The following is a 20,798-nucleotide window of genomic DNA, read 5'->3' as shown; positions in this document are numbered from 1 at the left end:
CTGGTTCACTCTTCCTCCATAACTAAACTTCTCAAAGCAACTTCTCAAAATTATTGGTATTTTAACAAATGCCGAATTCAACATATTCTTAATCTGAATTATTTTTGTGAAGTGATTGACCCAGCCAACCACTCTAGTCTTTTATTCTGGAACTTCTCTCCCTTAGACTTCTAGAAAGTCTGTAATCTCTCTGACCACAGCCTCTGATTTTTATTTGGTTTTATTCTCCATGGTTCTGGACTTGGCACACTTCCCTTTTTTCCCTTTTGGGATTACATGTAATTAAGTCATCTCAAAATGACTTCCGGGTAGTCCCCAACTCCAGACTCATCTTTCCTCTTCAACATCATGTACTTGGCACAATCACCTGCTTTATATCACTATGCCTAGTCTATACATATCACATTATCCATAGTGTGCCAGAGCCTCCAACTCTTTATTTCCAAACCTACCCTTGGATCAGCATGTCTATAGCCCTGTGAAACAGGCCAGTCAGAAAAGGAAACTAGAAAAGGAGAGACATTTTTTATAGAATGAAAAAGAGAGCTTCATATAGCAGGAATAGTGTGTAGTGTTCTACAGTAAGAAATAGGAAAACTAGGTACTCCTTGTAATAATTTAACTTGGGATAGCTATGTGCAAATTGATTTGAAGTGATGAAAGAGGATATAAGATGAAAGCAGGAAAAGAGAGAGAGCAAGTGCAAGTGAGTACATAGGGGCGGAAGTTTGTCAAGCATAACAATAAAATGTGGCACCTTATGCCCTTTTACTTATTTTTTACTAAAATAGAAAAGTTCTTCACCTGAATAGAATGTTACTTGGAGATAATTTTTAACTTACTGTGATAAATCGGTCTTTCAAGAATATTTAGGAAAATATCTTCTCAGAATAAAATCTGGCTTATACTGTTACAGAACAGTATGCATTAATGTTTAAAAATTAGTCAAAACCTCCCGCAGGAGAAAGAGCTAAATTACAGTTTAAATAATACTGTTTAGCTTGAAATATACCCCATACTGTTAGATAATGCAAGGATGTTGAGAAAAGTAACTAAAAACTAATTCACCAAGTTTGTAAAATCAAATATTCTATACTCTAGGTAACCTTAATATTTCTCAGTCACTGTAAATCAGATTATTCTTGAGATTGTATTTAAGTCAAGGTAAGATAGTCTTCTATTTACAAAGGTAATTTAGTCTCCTGAGTAGGTAATCTTGTTAAAATATTGTCAGGTTAACTGAAATTGATTTGTGTTTACTAAACATAGTGAATACTAATCAAACATTAGACACTGAGGTGTTGGGAGGTATTTAAACCTTTGATAGACACTATTAGTGTTTCACGGAAGGATTATTTTTTGTCTTGGAGGTCAACATTGCTTTTTAGTTTGTTCTTTCAAATAAATAGAAAATGAGGAGTAATGGCCTGCATTTGCTTTATGAAATTTTGTGGTTTGGGAATATTTGGGAGAATTTGGGATTGGTTTTGGGGGGATTATTTATGTTTTATTTCCTTTTCTACAAACACCACATTTGCTTTTCCATCTGCTTAATTCCATTCCAGGTTTGCTATTCTCTACCACTCATAGCATCATTGAGCTCCACATAATGGCTTTTATAAGAGACAGACATTACTAGGCAATTTGAAAAGCAGGTTGAAGATAAAGCCTGATAGCTCACATGCCCTGGGCTGGTGACTTGGCTCACTTCCAAAGCTTATACCAAATGGGCTGCGTGCATTCCTGTGGTGTCTGTGTATCAGCTCTATGAGGCTTAAAGAAACATTTCCCCTAATACAATAATAAACCCACCATAATCATCCATTTTGGGGAAATTTTACAGTTGTTGGTTAACCTGATCCCTTATGCCCTGCAATATTCATTAGCAGATTTCTCTGTTTATGAGTGATATTATATGGAAATGGTTATGGGAAGCTAACAGATGTAACCACTGAAATAAATTAGAAGGAAAAGTTCTGTTTTTTACAGATGGTTGTATTGAATATGCTCCCCCCCCCCCCCTTTAACATTTAGTTTTCTTTCAACAGAAAACTTTTCTTTACTGACTACGGGAATGTGGCCAAAGTGGAGCGATGTGACATGGATGGGCTGAACAGAACAAGGATAATTGATTCAAAGACAGAGCAGCCAGCTGCACTGGCACTAGACCTAGTCAACAAATTGGTTTACTGGGTAGATCTTTACTTGGACTGTGTGGAAGTGGTGGACTATCGAGGAAAAAACAGACATACTATCATTCAAGGCAGACAAGTAAGTACAATTTTGTTAGAAAATGCAGCTAAGGTGATAAAATGAATGGCGTCATACTAGCAAGAAGACCTAAAATTTGAATTGGAATGTTGAAAATTTCTTATGAAGTCAAGCTGCAAAGGGTCGTAAAGATTGTGATGTATTTCCAATATGGGAGAATGTTCTTTTCACAGTGCATTCCATAATGCCTCTGACTTCCTCCTTTGCTCTATTAAAAGCAAAGCACACAAAACAAAAGGCAACAAAAATAAAATAAAAACAATAAGCAAAAGCAAAAGTCCCACACTTGCAAGAAAAGAATTAGGATAAGACAGATGTTTTGACCTATTAAAAATAAAACTTACTAAAATCTAATTTAAATAGTTTATTTATAAGGAGCTATACTATCCTCTATCCCATGTGACCTTCGAGATACTGTGCTAACAAAAGCAAATGACTGCTCAGAAAAATAATTTTATTATTTTCAAAGGTTGAACTAAATTTTGCCTTTTGATATATTCAAGTGCTTCTTAGAATGAGAATTCTGTGAAAGTCACAGAGGTCAAGATCTTTCCCATCTGTATAGTTTTTGCCTTACTGAATTACAAGGTTTTGCAGATAACACTCAATAGACACTTAAAGGAGATCTCTAAGTAGAAATAAGCTTATTTGCTAATGTACTTTCTCAAATTCAATTTTACCTCAGTGATTGCACTAATTTCTTGTGAGATTCTTATTATATGGAGACGAAATATGTGAATCCCTTTTCTTTCTTTTGCAATCCAAGATAAAAGTATTCTGTAATGATCCCTTAAAGTTACCTTCCCTTTCTAATCAGTTTTAACAAAAATTCTTTTTCCTTCTTTGACAGACAAACAAATGCACCAAGCTGGGAATAAAAATAAATAAATAAATAAATAAAATAAAAAAAGAAAAAAAGAAAGGTTTGCAATATTAGAGATGAGGCCAGTTATATCTTTCATTCTTTTGCCTAAAAAACTTAATTTCTTTGAAAAGCCTTAGTTATGACTTTTAGAGGATCTAATCTCTAAAATGATTATGATAGGTCATCTTTTTACCTACATGTAATTAAAACTCTAAACTTTGAAACAAGGATAAAAATTCAAATAATTTTCCTCCTGATTACTTTAAAAAAGTTTTCTAATGTTTGGTTTTCAATTGTTCATTTTTTTCGCTTCTTTTCTTTCTTTCTTTTTTTTTTTTTTTTTCTGATTCCCTAAACATATGCTTACTGGGCCACTAAGTCATCCAACACAGATACATTTTTTTCTAAATATCTGGGCTGTAGGCAGAATGGTCTAGCCACAACTCTAACTCCTCCCGCCTGTGTCAGGAGTAGCAGAGCAGGCAACAGTGTACTTACTTTATGGAAAACAGTCTCTTCTGAAGGAAGGAACAGGGACATTGAGTACAATTTCATCTTTACTGTGTGAACATCTTTTTTCTTCCCTGCCCAATTGTCCCTTCTGTGGCTGTGCTTTTCCCTCTTGGGTGTGGATTGGCGATTATGTAAAGAGCAATGTAGGTATGCCACAACCACACTCCCAGATGATTGGCTCCAAACTTTGGGCAAAACAGGCATGAGATTAATTGTGATGGAAAAATTGAGTTTACTTGCAATTTTTATAAGGAAACAGTTTTGCTCAAGTCAAATTTGGGTTTGGATTTATCTAGGGAATATGATGTCAGCTTATGTGCAAATGATATTAGTAAATGAACACATGACACCCCCACCCCTTGCCTCTGGCACATGCACCTGTGCATGCACACACACTCACACTCCCACTCACATGCGCGCTTGTGCGCACACACACACACACACACACACACTGGGGAATGACCCTTACGCTGGAAAACATTATTTGGGTTTTATTTTGGGCTCCTCATTAATTCCTATCTTACATTTCTCAATTGGTTAAGTGTCTGCTTTTGGCTTAGGTCATGATCAAGGTCTTGGGATGAGTCCCCAGTCTGGCTCCTTGGTTAGTGGGAATCGCTTCACCTTCCTCCTCTGCTCCTCCCCCCACCTTGCTCTCTCTCTCCCTCTCTCTCTCAAATAAATAAATAAAATACTAAAAAAAAATAAATTCCTACAATCAAACCGTACATACTTTTTCAAATTCTCTTAACTATAAATCTATACTAAAAGTACCATATAATGCCAAAGAATTGTGAAAGATTTTTCCAACAGAATCTCTACAGCAAATCAAATTATAACCCCACCCCACCCTGACACAGAAACATTTTAAATTAACTATAATAGGAGGAAAAAGCATTGTACTTAGCATGTATGAGAAAATGAGCCAACTCAATCTTCCTCTGCTTTACTCAAAACTTGCCATGACTGCAAGCTGTCCATCCCTCCACTCAATTCCCTGGACCTCTGCCTTGGAGAGTTATATTGTTCAAGTGCCATTAGTTACATTTTCAGTATGAATAGGCTTTAGAAACATGTGATTTCTGAGTAAAGTGCTGTCTTTTTAAAAAAAAAATTATTCCAAATACATAGTTTCATTATTTATTATTTGCCATTCTGGGACAAGTATTCATCTAAATGTAACTAGTGGCTTAAAAAAGTGGGATTTAAGGGGTGCCTGGGTGGCTCAGTGGGTTAAAGCCTCTGCCTTCTGCTCAGGTCATGATCCTAGGGTCCTGGGATTGAGCCCCGCATTGGGCTCTCTGCTCCGTGGAGATCCTGCTTCCTCCTCTCTCTCTGCCTGCCTCTCTGCCTGCTTGTGATCTCTCTCTGTCAAATAAATAAATAAAATGTTTAAAAAAAAAGTGGGATTTTATATATATATATATATATATATATATATATATACACATATATATATATATTTTGAACTTATAAATTTTAAAGGTGTTTTCTCATCAGTCTTTACATAGCCAGAGCTATACTTTAGATTTTGTATCTCCTGATTATATGAACAAGCAGTCCATAAAAAAATCTCAAATTTTATATAACACTGCCATAAGCGTCTTATGGAGTATGCTTGGAAGTTTTGTTCTCACTTGCCTTTGAAAAGTAGCTACTAAACATGTTTTCTTAATGAACCATGAATAAAATTCTCCACACATTTGGAACTGCTTTATCTACTACTGCATAATATTTTCTTTTCAGAGAAAAAATTTAAATTAGTGAAATGTTTAATTCTTTGAGAGAAAATAAATGATGATATGTGTGTGACTCTCCTACTATGGGAATTTTCCCACAGTAGTAAATAGCAATCAGTTTTTCTTTCAAGTTGAAAGCAGCATAATTAAAAATCATAGTTATTTTTGCCCCTCCATATAGGTCAGACATCTTTATGGCATAACTGTGTTTGAAGACTATTTATATGCAACCAATTCTGATAACTTCAATATCATAAGGATAAACCGATTTAATGGCACAGATATTCATTCATTAATTAAAATGGAAAATGCTCGAGGAATCCGAATTTATCAAAAAAGAAGTCAACCAACAGGTAAGACACAAGACTTCTTCATTGCCTTTAAAATGGTGGGCTGAATGGGCTATGGTCCTTGTACTTTGTATGGAATTAAGGTGGGTGAGTCATAAATTCTTTTGATAGCAAAAGTGTACATGTCTGCTTGATAAAATGGAATAGCACTCCCTGCACAAGTCTAAATGACAAATTGTTCAGTTCCTAGTGAATTGTTTCTACAACCACAGAATTGAAATGATGGCTAGATTTAGATTCAGGAAAGAGCTTTCAATCATAATGTGTGTAGACAGATGCTAAGATGCTAAAGTTTTTTGTTTGTTTGTTTGTTTGTTTTTGGTATCATTTTGGAAGACATTTCAAATCAGGTGACTCTTACAGTATCTACCCAGTTTTATTGCAGTCATTTTGATCTCTTAACTTACCCTAGTTATTCTTTGATACAAATTAATTTAAAAAATAACTTTTAATGAGAGGTTGTAATGTTTCTAATTATTTCTTAAAGACACAAACTAGTTATTTTTGCAGAGTAAGTTAGTGATCCTTGTTCATCAATACAATTTATGTTCAATTATATATAGAATAATGTGACATACAAGAATAACCAACCCCAAATTTTCATCCCTTTTTTGTGCTTCAAATTGAAACTACTTTAGAATTATTGAAATATTAACATAGATTTAGTTGAGACAATGTATTTTCACAAATCTGTTTACAGTACATTTAAATTTAGAGTTCTGTAAGTAACCTTATTAGAGTTTGGTGTTAAGATTTATTTATTTGTCAGTTATTCATTGACCATTTACTGTGTATCAGAAACTATTGTATAGGCATTATTGTATAGACACAGCAGTGAATAAAAGAGCTGAAAAATTCTTGCTTATATGAGATTTGCATCCCAGCAGAGAAAACATAATTTTAAAATGATCAAGTAAATTATTATTATTTTAGAAGATTAGGAGTGCTATAGAGAAAAATAAAGCATAGAGGAAGTCTCAGGTTTTAGGGTGGTTTGAAATTTCATATTGAATAGTCAGAGGAAGACCCACTGAAATAATGAAATTAAATGAAGACTTGAAATAATTGAAGAAGTAAGGCACAGCCATGGCAGGTAAAGAGATCAGCAAACAGAAAACCCATGCAGAAGAACATGCTTAGATTTTTCAAGGAATAGCAAGGAGACCTGTGTGTCTAAAGCAGAATGAAAAAGGGAAAAACAGGTAGAAGAATGAGGCTGGAGAAACAAAGGAGGACTCTAATAAGTAGGGCCCTAGAGATAATTCTAGAACCTTCTCCTTACATTTTTATTGAGATGAGGAGTCCTCAGGAAGCATTAAGCAGAAAAATCTCATGATATGACTGACTGTTTAAAGGAATCAGTATGGCTACTGTGTTGACAATAGGCTATGGGAGACAAGAGTGGGGGTTAAAGAGCTTTTCATTTAGAAAATCAGGAATACAAAACAAACATGTCACAATTTTTAAAAGCATAACTGTTTATTAAATTAAAAGAAAATTGCCATGTTATTTGTCACAATTTCAAGTGTTGATCATAAAAGAAATATTATAAAAGTATATAAAATATTACTGATACTATTCCAAATAGCTTTTTTTTCTTTAATTCATCTTTTTCTCATTCTCTTCACACAGTACTTTTCCTTTTCTTTTTTCCTTCTCTAACTTCTACACTTGTGAAATGTCCTTCTATGTCTTAATCTCCACATGTAAACTAGCATACTCCTTTTGAAATTTATGTGTGCACACACACACATTCACTTTGTGGTAGAGTTCTCAAAATGGCAGTGGACTCAAAACTTAAAAAAAAAAAAATGTCTCAGGACTTCTCAATAAAGATATTTACTGAATCCTATATCTTCTAGGTTAAGTGCCCATATAATGGATTATTTCAAAAGAAATACTTTCTCTGCTTAATGACCTAACCTGGCATATTTTTACAGTTATCTTTTTATATTTATAAGAAACATGTATTTTTATTTTTATTTTTTCTCTGCAATGCAGAAATATGTAGTTTGAAAAAGAACAAGCATGCATCTAAAAAATCATATAACATATTTTACTTACATGTAAACAGTTTAAATTAATATAAAAACAGAATTGTTTTCTTAACCATATTTTTAGGAGGACTTTGGCAAATTCCCACCTCTATTTCTGTGAGGTTAAAACTCTTTTTCCAATTGATTATGGTAATAAATAGCTGGGTATAAAGATTTGTGGTAGGATTCCCTCTCCTTGCACTGCAAACGTTTCAACATACCGCTGATGTTCATAATTATCTTGTCTTTGGAAATTTTCAAGTGTGCTGTTTTTTTTATTTCTCATAGTCAGAAGCCATGCATGTGAAGTGGATCCATATGGAATGCCCGGGGGATGCTCACACATCTGTCTGCTCAGCAGCAGTTACAAAACACGGACCTGTCGCTGCAGGACCGGCTTCAACTTGGGAAGTGATGGCAGGTCGTGCAAAAGTATGTTGATAAAATCAAACATTTTGCCAGCAGCCTCTGCTTCAGAATAGATTTTTTGTTTATTAATTAGCAACATCAACATCAGCAATATTGTAAGACTTCAACAGGTGAAATTTGCCTGCAAAATGTACCAGCTATTTTTCTCAGTATTCAGGGGTTTTTTGTTTGTTTTGTTTTGTGATAATACGAATGAGAAACTGAATCAGGCTATAGAATCATTAAATTTATGGATCCCTGGGAAACATATTTTAGGAAGATCCTTTCCCTAATTCCTTAAAGAAAGTTTTTGATCTAATGATCCTGAGTATTTGGTTGACCATATTTTCTGTTACATGAATTAAGAAGTTGCTTCTAGTAATAGGTGTGTTGTTTAGTCCAACAGAAATCCACATGAAATAATGTTTCATCTTATCCAGCATCACTGGGGAGTGAAATTCATTTCATTATTTAATTTTCCAGGTAACTGGAGCTAAACTAATTAAATATCAATCTCTTTAACAATTTTATTGAAAAGCTTTCTAACAGACATACCTTTGTTTTATTTTTGAAATATGCTGAATAATTTAATTGCTTCTTATTTAAATAATAAATAGTTTATACATGACTTTATAAACTTAGATTGTTGCCCCCAAATTAGTTAAGTTTAGGTCTTTACTTGGGTCTTCATAATCACATATAGTGGAATGATCCTTATGGAAATGATGTCCATGTGGAGACTGTTGTCCTTTAAATGTCTCTCAGTACCATAATTTTGAAGTTATGATGACTGCTTTTTACAGTGCCCATTGTGTCTCCATTTTGTTATAGCAATGGCTTTTTATTTCTGCTAGTGTTCCCTCTCTGGTCACTGTCTTGCCATCTCTTTGACTTTCTTGTCATGTGCTTACTGAGGACTATGACATTAGATCACTATTTTGTTAAGATTTTAAGTCTAAATGGTAGCACAAATATATTTTTAAATCAATAATCCAGGAGGCTCCACTTTGATTATATATATATATATATATATATATATATATATATATATATATTAGTATTTTGTTTTTAATTCTAACTTTGTATTAAATGCTGGGTCTCATGATCAAGAGATCCTCTGGATAAATGAGAGAAGCCTCAAGGTGAGTTAAGTTGTGTGTGTGTGTGTGTGTGTGTGTGTGTGTGTCCAGCCTTTAAACTGGTATGGCAACCACTTGAAAAGTGACGGCATGCCATAAAAAATGCAATCTACACATATATACATACAGATTTGCATGTATGCATACATACATACATACTTTTGGAGGAAAATAGGATCACAGTTGCCTAAATTTCAATCACCCTTAATGTAGTGTATTGATCATGACACATTTACATTAGCAGAGACAATTCTAGTTATTTTAAGCAGGAAAAGATCAAATGCAAATAAATAGGTGCTTACACAATCAGTGAAAATCCTGAAGCAATCCTCAATCCTCAGAACATCCTTCAAAACCACCACTGAACTACCCTGGCTTAAAACTGAAGACCTGCCACATTCAGAAGCCAGGGCATCAGGAAACCACAAATGCCAATAGTCACTTAAAAAACACATCATTTTTGTCTTTCTCCGCTTGACTTATTTCGCTAAGCATGATACGCTCTAGTTCATCCATGTTGTCGCAAATGGCAAGATTTCATTTCTTTTGATGGCTGCATAGTATTCCATTGTGTATATATACCACATCTTCTTGATCCATTCATCTGTTGATGGACATCTAGGTCCTTTCCATAGTTTGGCTATTGTGGACACTGCTACTATAAACATTCTCCCTGATATGAGGAAGTGGTGATGCAACATGGGGGCTTAAGTGGGTAGAAGAAGAATCAATGAAACAAGATGGAATTGGGAGGGAGACAAACCATAAGTGACTTTTTTTTTTTTAAAGATTTTATTTATTTATTTGACAGAGAGAAATCACAAGTAGTCGGGAGAGGCAGGCAGAGAGAGAGAGAGAGAGGGAAGCAGGCTCCCTGCTGAGCAGAGAGCCCGATGCGGGACTCGATCCCAGGACCCTGAGATCATAACCTGAGCCGAAGGCAGTGGCTTAACCCACTGAGCCACCCAGGCGCCCCCCATAAGTGACTCTTAATCTCACAAAACAAGCTGAGGGTTGCTGGGGGGAGGGAGGTTTGGAGAAGGGGGTGGGATTATGGACATTGGGGAGGGTATGTGCTTTGGTGAGTGCTGTGAAGTGTGTAAACCTAGTGATTCACAGACCTGTACCCCTGGGGATAAAAATATATGTTTATAAAAAATAAAAAATTAAAAATTAAAAAAAAAACACATCATTTTAACTGATACCCAGGAATTTCCACAACTTGCACCATGACTATTAGCTCTAGAAATTTACCACAACTGATAGTTTCCTACTGGTAAACAGAACAAAACAACACCCTCTTCCTTGTGCTTGATAAAACTCAAAGGAAGAACACTAATGTGGAAAAATTCAATTTCTCCTCCAGATAAAAACCAATAGAAGTAACAAAAGGCACCTTCATTTCCATATTATAAGCATGAGTTAATAGATCTTATTTTAAGTACTTAACACCAGGCCCTTTGCTCTATGAGTATCTGTGAACCGTAATTTTTAGTTTCAGTTGTCTATCATACAAGAAAACACACTAGAAGAAACTTTAAAGTAGGTGTTGAATAACTAAAATAAGTGTCTTAAGTAAACAATGGGAAAATTGTTTTTTTCTTATTTAAAACACAGGCATCTGGGTGGTTTAGTAGGTCATGCATCTGACTCTTGGTTTTGGCTCAGGTCATGATCTCAGGGTTGTGAGATTAAGTCCTGGATGGCTCTCTGCACTCAGTGGGGAGTCTTCTTGAGATTACCACCCTGCATCCACCCTCCACTATTTGCACTAAACAAACAAACAAATAAATAAATAAATTCTTATAAAATATGAAAAACAAAGGGCATACATATATACATTAAACCAATGAAATACTAGATTTATCAATTACCAATGAAAATGTCAATTAAAAAGAAATGTTAGCTGGACGCCTGGGTGGCTCAGTCCATTAAGCATCTGCTTTCTGCTCAGGTCATGGTCCCAGGATCCTGTGACTGCGTCCCGCATCATCTGGCTCCTTGCTCAGTGGGAGGCCTGCTTCTCCCTCTGCCTGCTGCTCCCCCTGCTTGTGTGATCTTTCTCTCTGACAAATAAATAAATAAAATCTTTAAAAGAAAAAAAATCATTAACAGATTAAGTATGGTGAAACTAGTATTCTTATACATTGTTAATAGAATTGGAAATTGATATCACTGTTGAAAAGATATTTGATAAAATATTTTAAAAAAACATAAAACTAAGTTTTAAGTATCCTTAAAGAAATTATCCTTCTTTTGACTGAACAAATTCATTGTAAATGTAATTTGTAATAATAAAAACCCAGAGACAATCTAAATATCTGACAATAGGTAAGCAGCTGACTATATCGTTGCCTCTTAATGCCTCTTAATAATTTCAATGTTGTCATTGAAAATAATGTTTTGGGGTGCAACTGGGTGACTCAGTTGGTTGTGTCTGTCTTCAACTCAGGTGTGATCTCAGGGTCCTGGGATTGAGCCCCAAATTGAGCTCCCTGTTTAGCAGGGAGTGTGCCTCTCCCGCTCCTTTACTCCTGCTCTCTCTATGTCAAATGAAATAAATAAAATCATTTGGAAAAAAGAAAATAATGTTTTGAAGACTTTAATGACAATTAGATATTATTTTTTTTTTTTTTTTTTTAAAAAAAAAAAAAATAGATATTATTTTTTTAAATGAGATACTGAAGTGTATATAGGATCCCTATTTTTATTTTTGTTTTTTTAAGATTCCTTTTTTTAAAAAAGATTTTATTTATTTATTTGGCAGAGATCACAAGTAGGCACAGAAGAAGGCAGAGAGAAAGGGGGAAGCAGGCTCCCTTCTGAGCAGAGAGCCCGACGTGGGGCTCGATCCCAGGACCCTGAGATCATGACCTGAGCTAAAGGCAGAGGCTTCAACCCAGTGAGCCACCCAGGCACCCCAGATTCCTTTTTTTTTTTAAGATTTTTATTTATTCATTTGAGAAACAGAGAGAGAGAACATGAGCGGAGGGGAGAGGAAGAAACAGACTCCCCACTGAACAGAGAGCCAACAGGGACTAGATCTCAGGACCCTGAGGTCATGACCTGAGCTGAAGGCAGATGCTTAACAATGTCAGCCACCCAGGCATCCCTAAGATTCCTATTTTTATTTTTTATACTATTTTTAATTTTCTTTAAGATTTCTGTTTTTAAAAAACAAAAATATTTATGCATATAAAGTTGGTATAAATGTTAATTTTCAAATAAATCACTACTTTTAAATAATATGTGATATTATTTAAAAAAAATACTCTTGAAAGTAGGTGGACACTGAAAGACTATGAGGGCAATGAGGAAGAAGGATGTTAATATTCTTCATCAGTAATTCCATTTCTAGAAATGTATACTTAGAGATCATCTAAGAAAATGTATAAAATGCTAGGTTGGAGAAAAACATGCTTATCTCAGTATTATTATAATAATGAAAAGATAAAACCAATTGGGAACAGTTTGACAAATTATCATATGCTGACTATACTGAAAGAATGAATGTAAGGCTTAAAATAATAGGTCAACATAGAACATAATTTTGATGCTAAGATTTGATAATAAAAGCAGAATATAGAATTGAGCTTCTTCTACATAATTAATTGTGCATTAGAAAAATAGCTAAATTAATTAAGTTTGAAATAGTCACATGAAGAAATACAATATAACAGTGGAAATATGTGAACAATGACTATAACAACCATGGGTAATATTACAGGTATAATAAGAACAAAATTAATTCACAGAAGAATTCACACATGCAATTCAAACATGCAAAATCAAACAATGTACTGTTAGTACTATATGTACTAAAACTTGACAAAATACATGATAAAATAATCAGGATATTGGATGTCTTTGGGATGAAAGGGGAATAAGAAAATAAAGAGTGGAGAATTGGTTTAGGGCACATGCATACCTTTCAGTATTCTGGAAATATTTTTAAGATCTCTGCCAGATGCATGAAATTTGTTTCTTTTAAATATACTAAAATATAATAAATATCAGCTTATATACATTTAATATTCAGTAACATAAATTTTAAAAGAAAGTGAGAGAAAGAAAATATTTAAACGGACAGTATTGTTTGTATTGAGGGTATTGAGTTTATAAGTAATTGCTCATCTTTTTCCTCTTTTTTCTCCAAATTTTTTATAGTTTAATTATCTTGCTTTGCTAAGAATCTCACTTATGGTACTGTTACCCAATTATAATTGAGTTATTTGTATCCTCATTTATACTAAAACTCAGTACGTTTTCCCTTTTATATAAAGTATTTTCTTCATGGGGCACCTGGGTGGCTCCGTGGGTTAAAGCCTCTGCCTTTGGCTCGGGTCATGATCTCAGGGTCCTGGGATCAAGCCCCGCATTGGGCTTTCTGGTCAGCAAGGAACCTGCTTCCCCCCACTCTCTCTGCCTACTTGTTATCTCTCTCTCTCTGTCAAAAAAATAAATAAAATCTTTAAAAAAAAAAAAGTATTTTCTTCAAATGGTATAAACTAAACTGAGTCAATTGCTCTAGAAATTAAAGAGCACAGTGTGTTTTTCCACATGAAAGTCTGAAGGAGTCAATTCACTAGAAAAAACTACACTTGATTTTCGTGCACCCGAATGTTTATAGCAGCAATGTCCACAATAGCCAAACTATGGAAAGAACCTAGATGTCCATCAACAGATGAATGGATCAAGAAGATGTGGTATATATACACAATAGCTTATTAACCTGATAAATAGTTTTTTGTTTGGAGTTTTTGTTTTTGTTTTGTTTTGTTTTGTTTCATTTTTGATAAGGGCTGTGTTGTACATCAGAGTTACTGGCAGACAACATCAACCTCTTACATTCTAATTAAGATGTAAAGAAAAAAGTGAAGCTATAACTGGCATTTTATTTCATTTCTTAAAAAAATAAATAAATCACTTGTTTAGACATATGTAATATATTCTCCTGCACGTTTGTGATACTGTGTGATTCTATTTGTTTGCTTTTGACAGCCTTAGACTCAAACTCTGAGGCAGGGTGTTCTAAATACTCTGAAGTTTTAGCATTGTCAGACATAATGAATGCTACAGTTAGTATCTACAGAATGTGTTAGATGGATTGTAATGAATTGTAAAATTAAATGTGCTGGATGTTTTAATAAATGTCCATTTTACTATTACCAGTTATCCAATGATCTGTCATGTTTTTGCTATACAGACAGTTATAGACAAAAGAATAATTAACTAAGTATAACCCATTCACGGAAGTAATTTCTATTTTAATTAAAGTAATGCAATTAGCTGGACTTCTTGCATCAAGATACATTTGGCATATTTTAGAGTTTAATTTTTGGTATTGAATTTAAAAAACGCTAATTGTGCCAGTTAATTAAACAGTGGCATTCTGCAGTGTAAAGAAGATTAGACAGCCTCAGTTGTTTGTGTTTGTAATCTTTCTTCTGCAGGACCGAAGAATGAGTTGTTCCTCTTTTATGGGAAAGGACGCCCAGGAATTGTTAGAGGAATGGACTTGAATACCAAGATAGCTGATGAATACATGATCCCCATAGAGAATCTGGTAAACCCTCGTGCTTTAGATTTCCACGCAGAAACCAATTATATCTACTTTGCTGACACCACCAGTTTCCTAATTGGCCGGCAGAAGATAGATGGCACAGAGAGAGAAACCATCCTGAAAGATGGTAAGTGACAGTATGTAGTATTAACACCAAACTGCCCTGGGATACGGCGCTGTGAAAGGATAAATCCAACATATGTCAAACTCACTTCAAGCAGAACCTAAAAACTTACTGTTGATTTAAAAATAGTTTTTGATTTAATTTTCTCAGTAACATTATTTCTGTTTTTCACATATTAAAACCTCCATGATAAAATTGAACTTGGAATTGTCCACCACATTTTAAACCTTACGGGAATTAAATTAAGCTACTTATTCACCTTCATGGAAAATGTAGATTTACAATTATATGTTTATAGTGCTATATGGCAGAACATAAGATTTAACAGGACATTAGAGACTTGTGTAATATTTGATTCTTACTAGGCTATTGGTCATGTCATTCAGAGTGCATTAAAAATATCAATGTCCCCATTGTCATTGCATTTCTTGCATATTGTTTCTTACTTTGTAAATCATTTAAACTGACTTCTCTGGAGTTGCCCTTGAAATATCTGTATTCACAGAGAAACTTGTTTATATCTAGTTTTACTTATAAATATTTATATGCAAGACTATATTTGAAAATTGCCTACATATGCCTATACTTTTTTTTTAATTAATTAATTTATTTATTTATTTTATTTTATTTTTTTTAATTTTTTTTATTTTTTATAAACATATATTTTTAAAACAGTGTATTTTATAAATTTCATGGCTTAGGAACAACCAATTAAGTAACACAATAATATAGCTTTGGTATAAATAGACAATATTTTTAATAATCAAGCAAACCAAATATTTGACTACTACTCAGTCACCTTTAGACATGTTCAGTAATGATTCTGGGCCTGTTTAGTCACGTACACAATCTGTTCACTTCTCAAATATTTTAAAAATCCTTGATTTAGAGAACATTAATTATATGTTTATTAGCTGAAAAATACTGTGCTAGCTATCTTAGGAGAGAAAAGGAATGTTAGAAAGTGGCTACTGCCTTTAGAGAGTTCATAATCTACCTTTGGAGAGAATATAAATGAACAAAAAATGTAAATGCTTTGCAACATTTAATTTAATTAAATTCAAATCAGACCTAAAGAAATACATGGTTATTGGAGAATGTCCATGTAATGGATCACCACAGGGAGGAAGAGAGGTGTTTATGTGAGTGTTCCTGGAAAACTTTGTGTATAGAAGGTATTTGGGCTAGATCTTAAAGGAAGAATGTTGAAAAGTGGGGGAGGATATTTCAGCCACCAGGAATTCCATAGAAAAAAGAAAAAGAAATCAAGTACTAGAGAAAGAGGATGAAAGGGACATTATGTAGATCGTTACAGGATGTTTTGGTCATAGGGAATAGGGTCAGAGGAGCAGTGGAAAGTGAGAGGTCATGAAATGAAAGACCCAGAATGTGAAGTGAATGGGCTTGGAGGAAATTCTGACCAGCTAAGAGGCAGGAAATGCTTCTGAGCCAAAGAATAACATGACTGAAAAGATATTTTAGGAGAATCAATCTGGTGGTGGAGGGCAGAATGGAGCAGGGAGGAAGGAGAGAAAATAAAAGCAGATACAGACTGAAATTAATTACAGCATGAGTGGTAATGAGTGGCGGTCTCTCCTGACTTGGTGGGATGAGGAGATTATTCATTCAATTCAGATTCATTTTAAATCAAACCTTGAATGATAAAATGTACACTTCCCACATGTGACAAATGAAGTGTTAAAATGAAAAATATCCTTGATTTTGTTGTTGTTGTTTATAGTTTACTGTTTAAGACAATCTAAGACCACCATGACTTTTTAGAGCTAATTAGAGTTACGATTTTCAAGAGTTAAGATTTAAGTTAAGAGTGAAACTTAAATTGGAAGTGACAGTGGCCATCTGCCTACTTTTCTCTGTCATGTGATTTCAGGTGCTAGAAGATGGACAATTTTAGGACAATAGACTTGCACATTCTCTGTAAGCAGGTACATTTGGATTGCTCTGATTTTGATCTAGAAATTTTCACGAAGGACTGAAATGTAACATGGAAGGTTCTTGGTTTCGTTTCAAAAAGTGTCAGTTCCTGTGCTGTGACTGAATGTTCCAGCTAATAATCCTAACTTTGATAGCCATATCTTATCAGTGACATTGGTTGGTCTTTGCATTTCATCACAGCAACAGGGATCAGTTCTAATAGCTACTTGACTGCCAGGCACATCTGTACAGTGTTGCTTTGGCAGAATGAAGGTTATGAGAACATTTTGTAGATTTCACACCTGAAATATACTTAACATTTTGATATTCCTATGCAAGGACAGCTTCATATCTTTTTGTTAATCTTTTTTTCTTACCGGGAGGAAAGGTGGAGATTAACAATAGACATTATAAGATTAACATGTCAAAACAAAAGTTGCATTTGGAAAATGACAACTTATCATTCTTGAAATCAGTAAAAAAAAAAATGAAATTCTATGTGTGTTCACTAATTTAGCTAGGATAGGGGCGCCTGGGTGGCTCAGCGGGTTAATTTAGCTAGGATATCCACCCTTCACCCTGAAGACTGGGAGGTAATGCTGGCTTGACAAATTATTTTGTAAGCTTGGTAGAAATTTTGAGTCTTAGATAAATTTGTACAGTTTGAAGTACAAGGCTATAAAGATTTTGCTGTTTGTAAATAAAACATTAATATCTTGGACATCTTTTATGTAAGCTTAGATCCTTTCTATAAAGAGAGAAAAACACCAACAGCATTTCTAAAAAGGCCCACCTCTATTCATTCTTTGACTTTTTTTTCCTCTGAGAAATTTATGGAAAACTTCCTAAAGGTGGTATATCCTATGGTCTGTAGAATCTTGTAGGCTAAAACAGGAGTTAAATAAAAGATAAAGGAAAATTTTCCCATTGAGATACTTACATCTATCTCAGTAAGTACTGAAAACGTCTAGGAAATGAAGACATATTAGCAACTTAATTAAAATAGACTTCTGTAAAGACAAAGCATTTCCAATCTGTAAGTTTTTTATTCTCTGGAATTTTTGCCATAATTTTTGTAAAATTTTTACTGTTTCTTTTAATTAATTATTTGATTTATTTATTTATCCAGTTAGTAAATAAAATCTGCAAATGCCTTCACTAGTCAAGGTGCTATTGTAGATGATGGGAATGCTACAGTAAACAGGATAAAGTTTTATATTTAGTTTGTATCTAAATAGTGAGAGGCAGATAATAAACACATATATGAACAAGATAATGATAACTGCTGTAGTAGAAATAAAGTAGGATGCTGTGGTAAAAAGTAAAAGGTGTTCTCAACAGGAGGCAAATTAGACTAAGTGGTGAGGGAATTTAAAGTACCCATTCTTCCCAGTTGTAATTGTTACACTATCTAAGAGAACAAGATAGATGCTCTTTATAAGATCAAATTCACTTTTATCTTCTTGTCTTGTCCAAGATTCATTTTTCATTGTAGTATGAATTGTAATTTTCAGCAGAAAGGGAAAAATGTAAATATGATAACTTGCTATTCAATTTATTATTGGATGCATTCTGTTAATGCAGTACTTGTTTCTAAACTATATAAATTATCTCTACTGGGATACATATATCCAAATAGAAAACATGTTAAAACAATCTTTCATATTGTTCCATATCTTTAAAATATTTTAAAAAATCACTCAAAGCATTTTCCCTCAGTTTGAAAGTTATTAATGCCTGCAGCTATAACAGAAAGCCTGTACTTTCAATAGCTCCCATAATTAAACTGGAGATTTGAGGCCACCAAGTTTGTAATAATTTGTTACAAAAGCCACAGGAACTAATAGAAAACCTGTGCTCTTAAACACTTTTTATATTGACCTTATGTATATTTTTTGTGTGATGGGTTCTATTTGGTTGACATCTGGAGTGGGTGCATGTTTCCACACCTCAGACTCCTCCTTTACCTGAGGGTATTTACAAGAGCCATAAAATTGGAGAACAATAAATAACTTTGGACAGGATACAACATAGGATCTATTTTTTTAAAAGATTTTTGTTTATTTATTTGACACAAAGAGAGAGAGAGAGGGAGAGAGAGCTCGAGCAGAAGGAGCAGCAGGCAAAAGGAGAGGGAGAAGCAGGATTCCCACTGAGCAGAGAACCTGATCTCAGGACCCTGGGATCATGACCTGAGCTGAAAGCTGCCACCTAATAGACTGAGCCATTCATGCATCCCAGGATCTATTTTCTGATATTATGAACAGAAGTGTAGCCAAGAGGAAGGGGTAGGAGTCTTTCTGTGCAAAACATATTCTCCAAATGACATGTTTGAAGATAGTATGTTATCATACTGTGAAAGGGTAGTGCCTTACTGCTTGTCCAGCATGTGAAGGATCAAACCCAATTCTTCAGCTCAGTTCCATCCCCAGCATCTCCATTCTCCCTCCATTGATTTTAGAATCCAACAGTTCCTCCAGTTGGTTGGTTTGAAATGTATGATAGTATGCCCGGGATATGATTTAGTATTCATCATTGTAATATTTTGAACTCTCACTATCACCACCACTACCACCACCCACCCACACCCTCCGATCCCCCCCAGATATGACTACCAACTTAGAATCCACTTCAGAACTCTAGTTCCAGGCCTCTACTCTAACTGATCCTAGGGTGGCTACTTAAAACAGATTACAGGATTTGATCCATTCCCAAAGGACACCAATCTTCGTGTGATATTATCATTTTCTAGAGATTATGGTTTGTTTTTGGATATCAGTGAGCTCCCCATTGTATAATTCTCTAGGAATGTCTAGTATATCATAAAGATCCAGTTTGTTGTGCGTGTATTTATTTTTAGTTTTATTCCAATGTAGTTAACATACACTGTTGTATTAGTCTGAGGCATACAATATAGCAATTTAGCAGTTCCATATATTACTCAGTGTTCATTAAGATAAGTGAACTCTTAATCCCCTTCCCCTATTTCATGCATACTCCCACCTGCCTCTTCTTTGGACACCCTCTGCTTGGTCTCTATAGTTAAGAGTCTATTTTCTTGTGTGTGTTTTTTTTTTCCCTCTTTTTTTTTTGTTGTTGTTGTTCATTTATTTTGTTTTTTAAATTCCTCATATGAGTGAAATCATATGGTCTTTGTCTCTCTGACTGGCTTATTTCACTTAACATTATACCCTCTAGGTCCATCCATGTCATTACTGATAGTAAGATTTTATTCTTTTTCGTATATGAGCAATATTCCATTGTGTGTGTGTGTGTGTGTGTGTATGCATGTGTGTGTGTATCTACCGCATGTTCTTTATACATTGATCCATCAATGGCCACTTAGACTGGTTTCATAATTTGGCTATTGTAAATAATGCTGCAATAAACATAGGGGTGCATATATCCCTTCAAATTATTATTATTATTATTTTTATTCTTTGGGTAAATACCCAGTAGTATGATTACTGGGTCATATGGTAGTCCTACTTTTAATTTTTTGAGAAACTTCCATACTGTCTTCCACAGTTGGCCACATCAGTTTACATTCCCATCAACAGGACCTAAGAGTTCCTTATTCTCTATATCCTTGTCAACACTTCTTTCTTGAGCTTTTGATTTTAGCCATTCTGATAGGTGTGAGGTGATATCTCATTGTGGTTTTGATTTGTATTTCCCTGATGACGAGTAATATTGAGCATCTTTTCATGTGTCTGTTGGCCATCTGGATGTCTTCTTTGCAGAAATGCCTGTTCATGTCTTCTGTGCATTTTTAATGGGATTATTTGTTTTGGGTGTTGAGGTTAAGTTCTGTATATATTTTGGATACTAACTCCTTACCAGATGTCATTTGCA

General features: G+C 34.3%; 1 protein-coding gene across 1 annotated transcript in view; it reads left to right on the top strand.

The window, feature by feature from the left end:
* LRP1B (LDL receptor related protein 1B) overlaps window positions 1–20,798 on the top strand; it is a 2,000,743-nt gene that overhangs the window by 1,126,096 nt on the left and 853,849 nt on the right. Inside the window, exons 8-11 of the mRNA XM_059166755.1 lie at window positions 2,049–2,271; window positions 5,570–5,741; window positions 8,063–8,206; window positions 14,775–15,011. Coding sequence (XP_059022738.1) covers window positions 2,049–2,271; window positions 5,570–5,741; window positions 8,063–8,206; window positions 14,775–15,011 — 776 coding nt within the window. The remainder of the gene's footprint in view (window positions 1–2,048; window positions 2,272–5,569; window positions 5,742–8,062; window positions 8,207–14,774; window positions 15,012–20,798) is intronic.

The sequence above is a fragment of the Mustela lutreola genome, chromosome 3, assembly GCF_030435805.1.
Source record: "Mustela lutreola isolate mMusLut2 chromosome 3, mMusLut2.pri, whole genome shotgun sequence".
In the NCBI taxonomy this organism is placed as follows: Eukaryota; Metazoa; Chordata; class Mammalia; order Carnivora; family Mustelidae; genus Mustela; species Mustela lutreola.
This window is presented reverse-complemented; position numbering and strand designations above follow the sequence as displayed.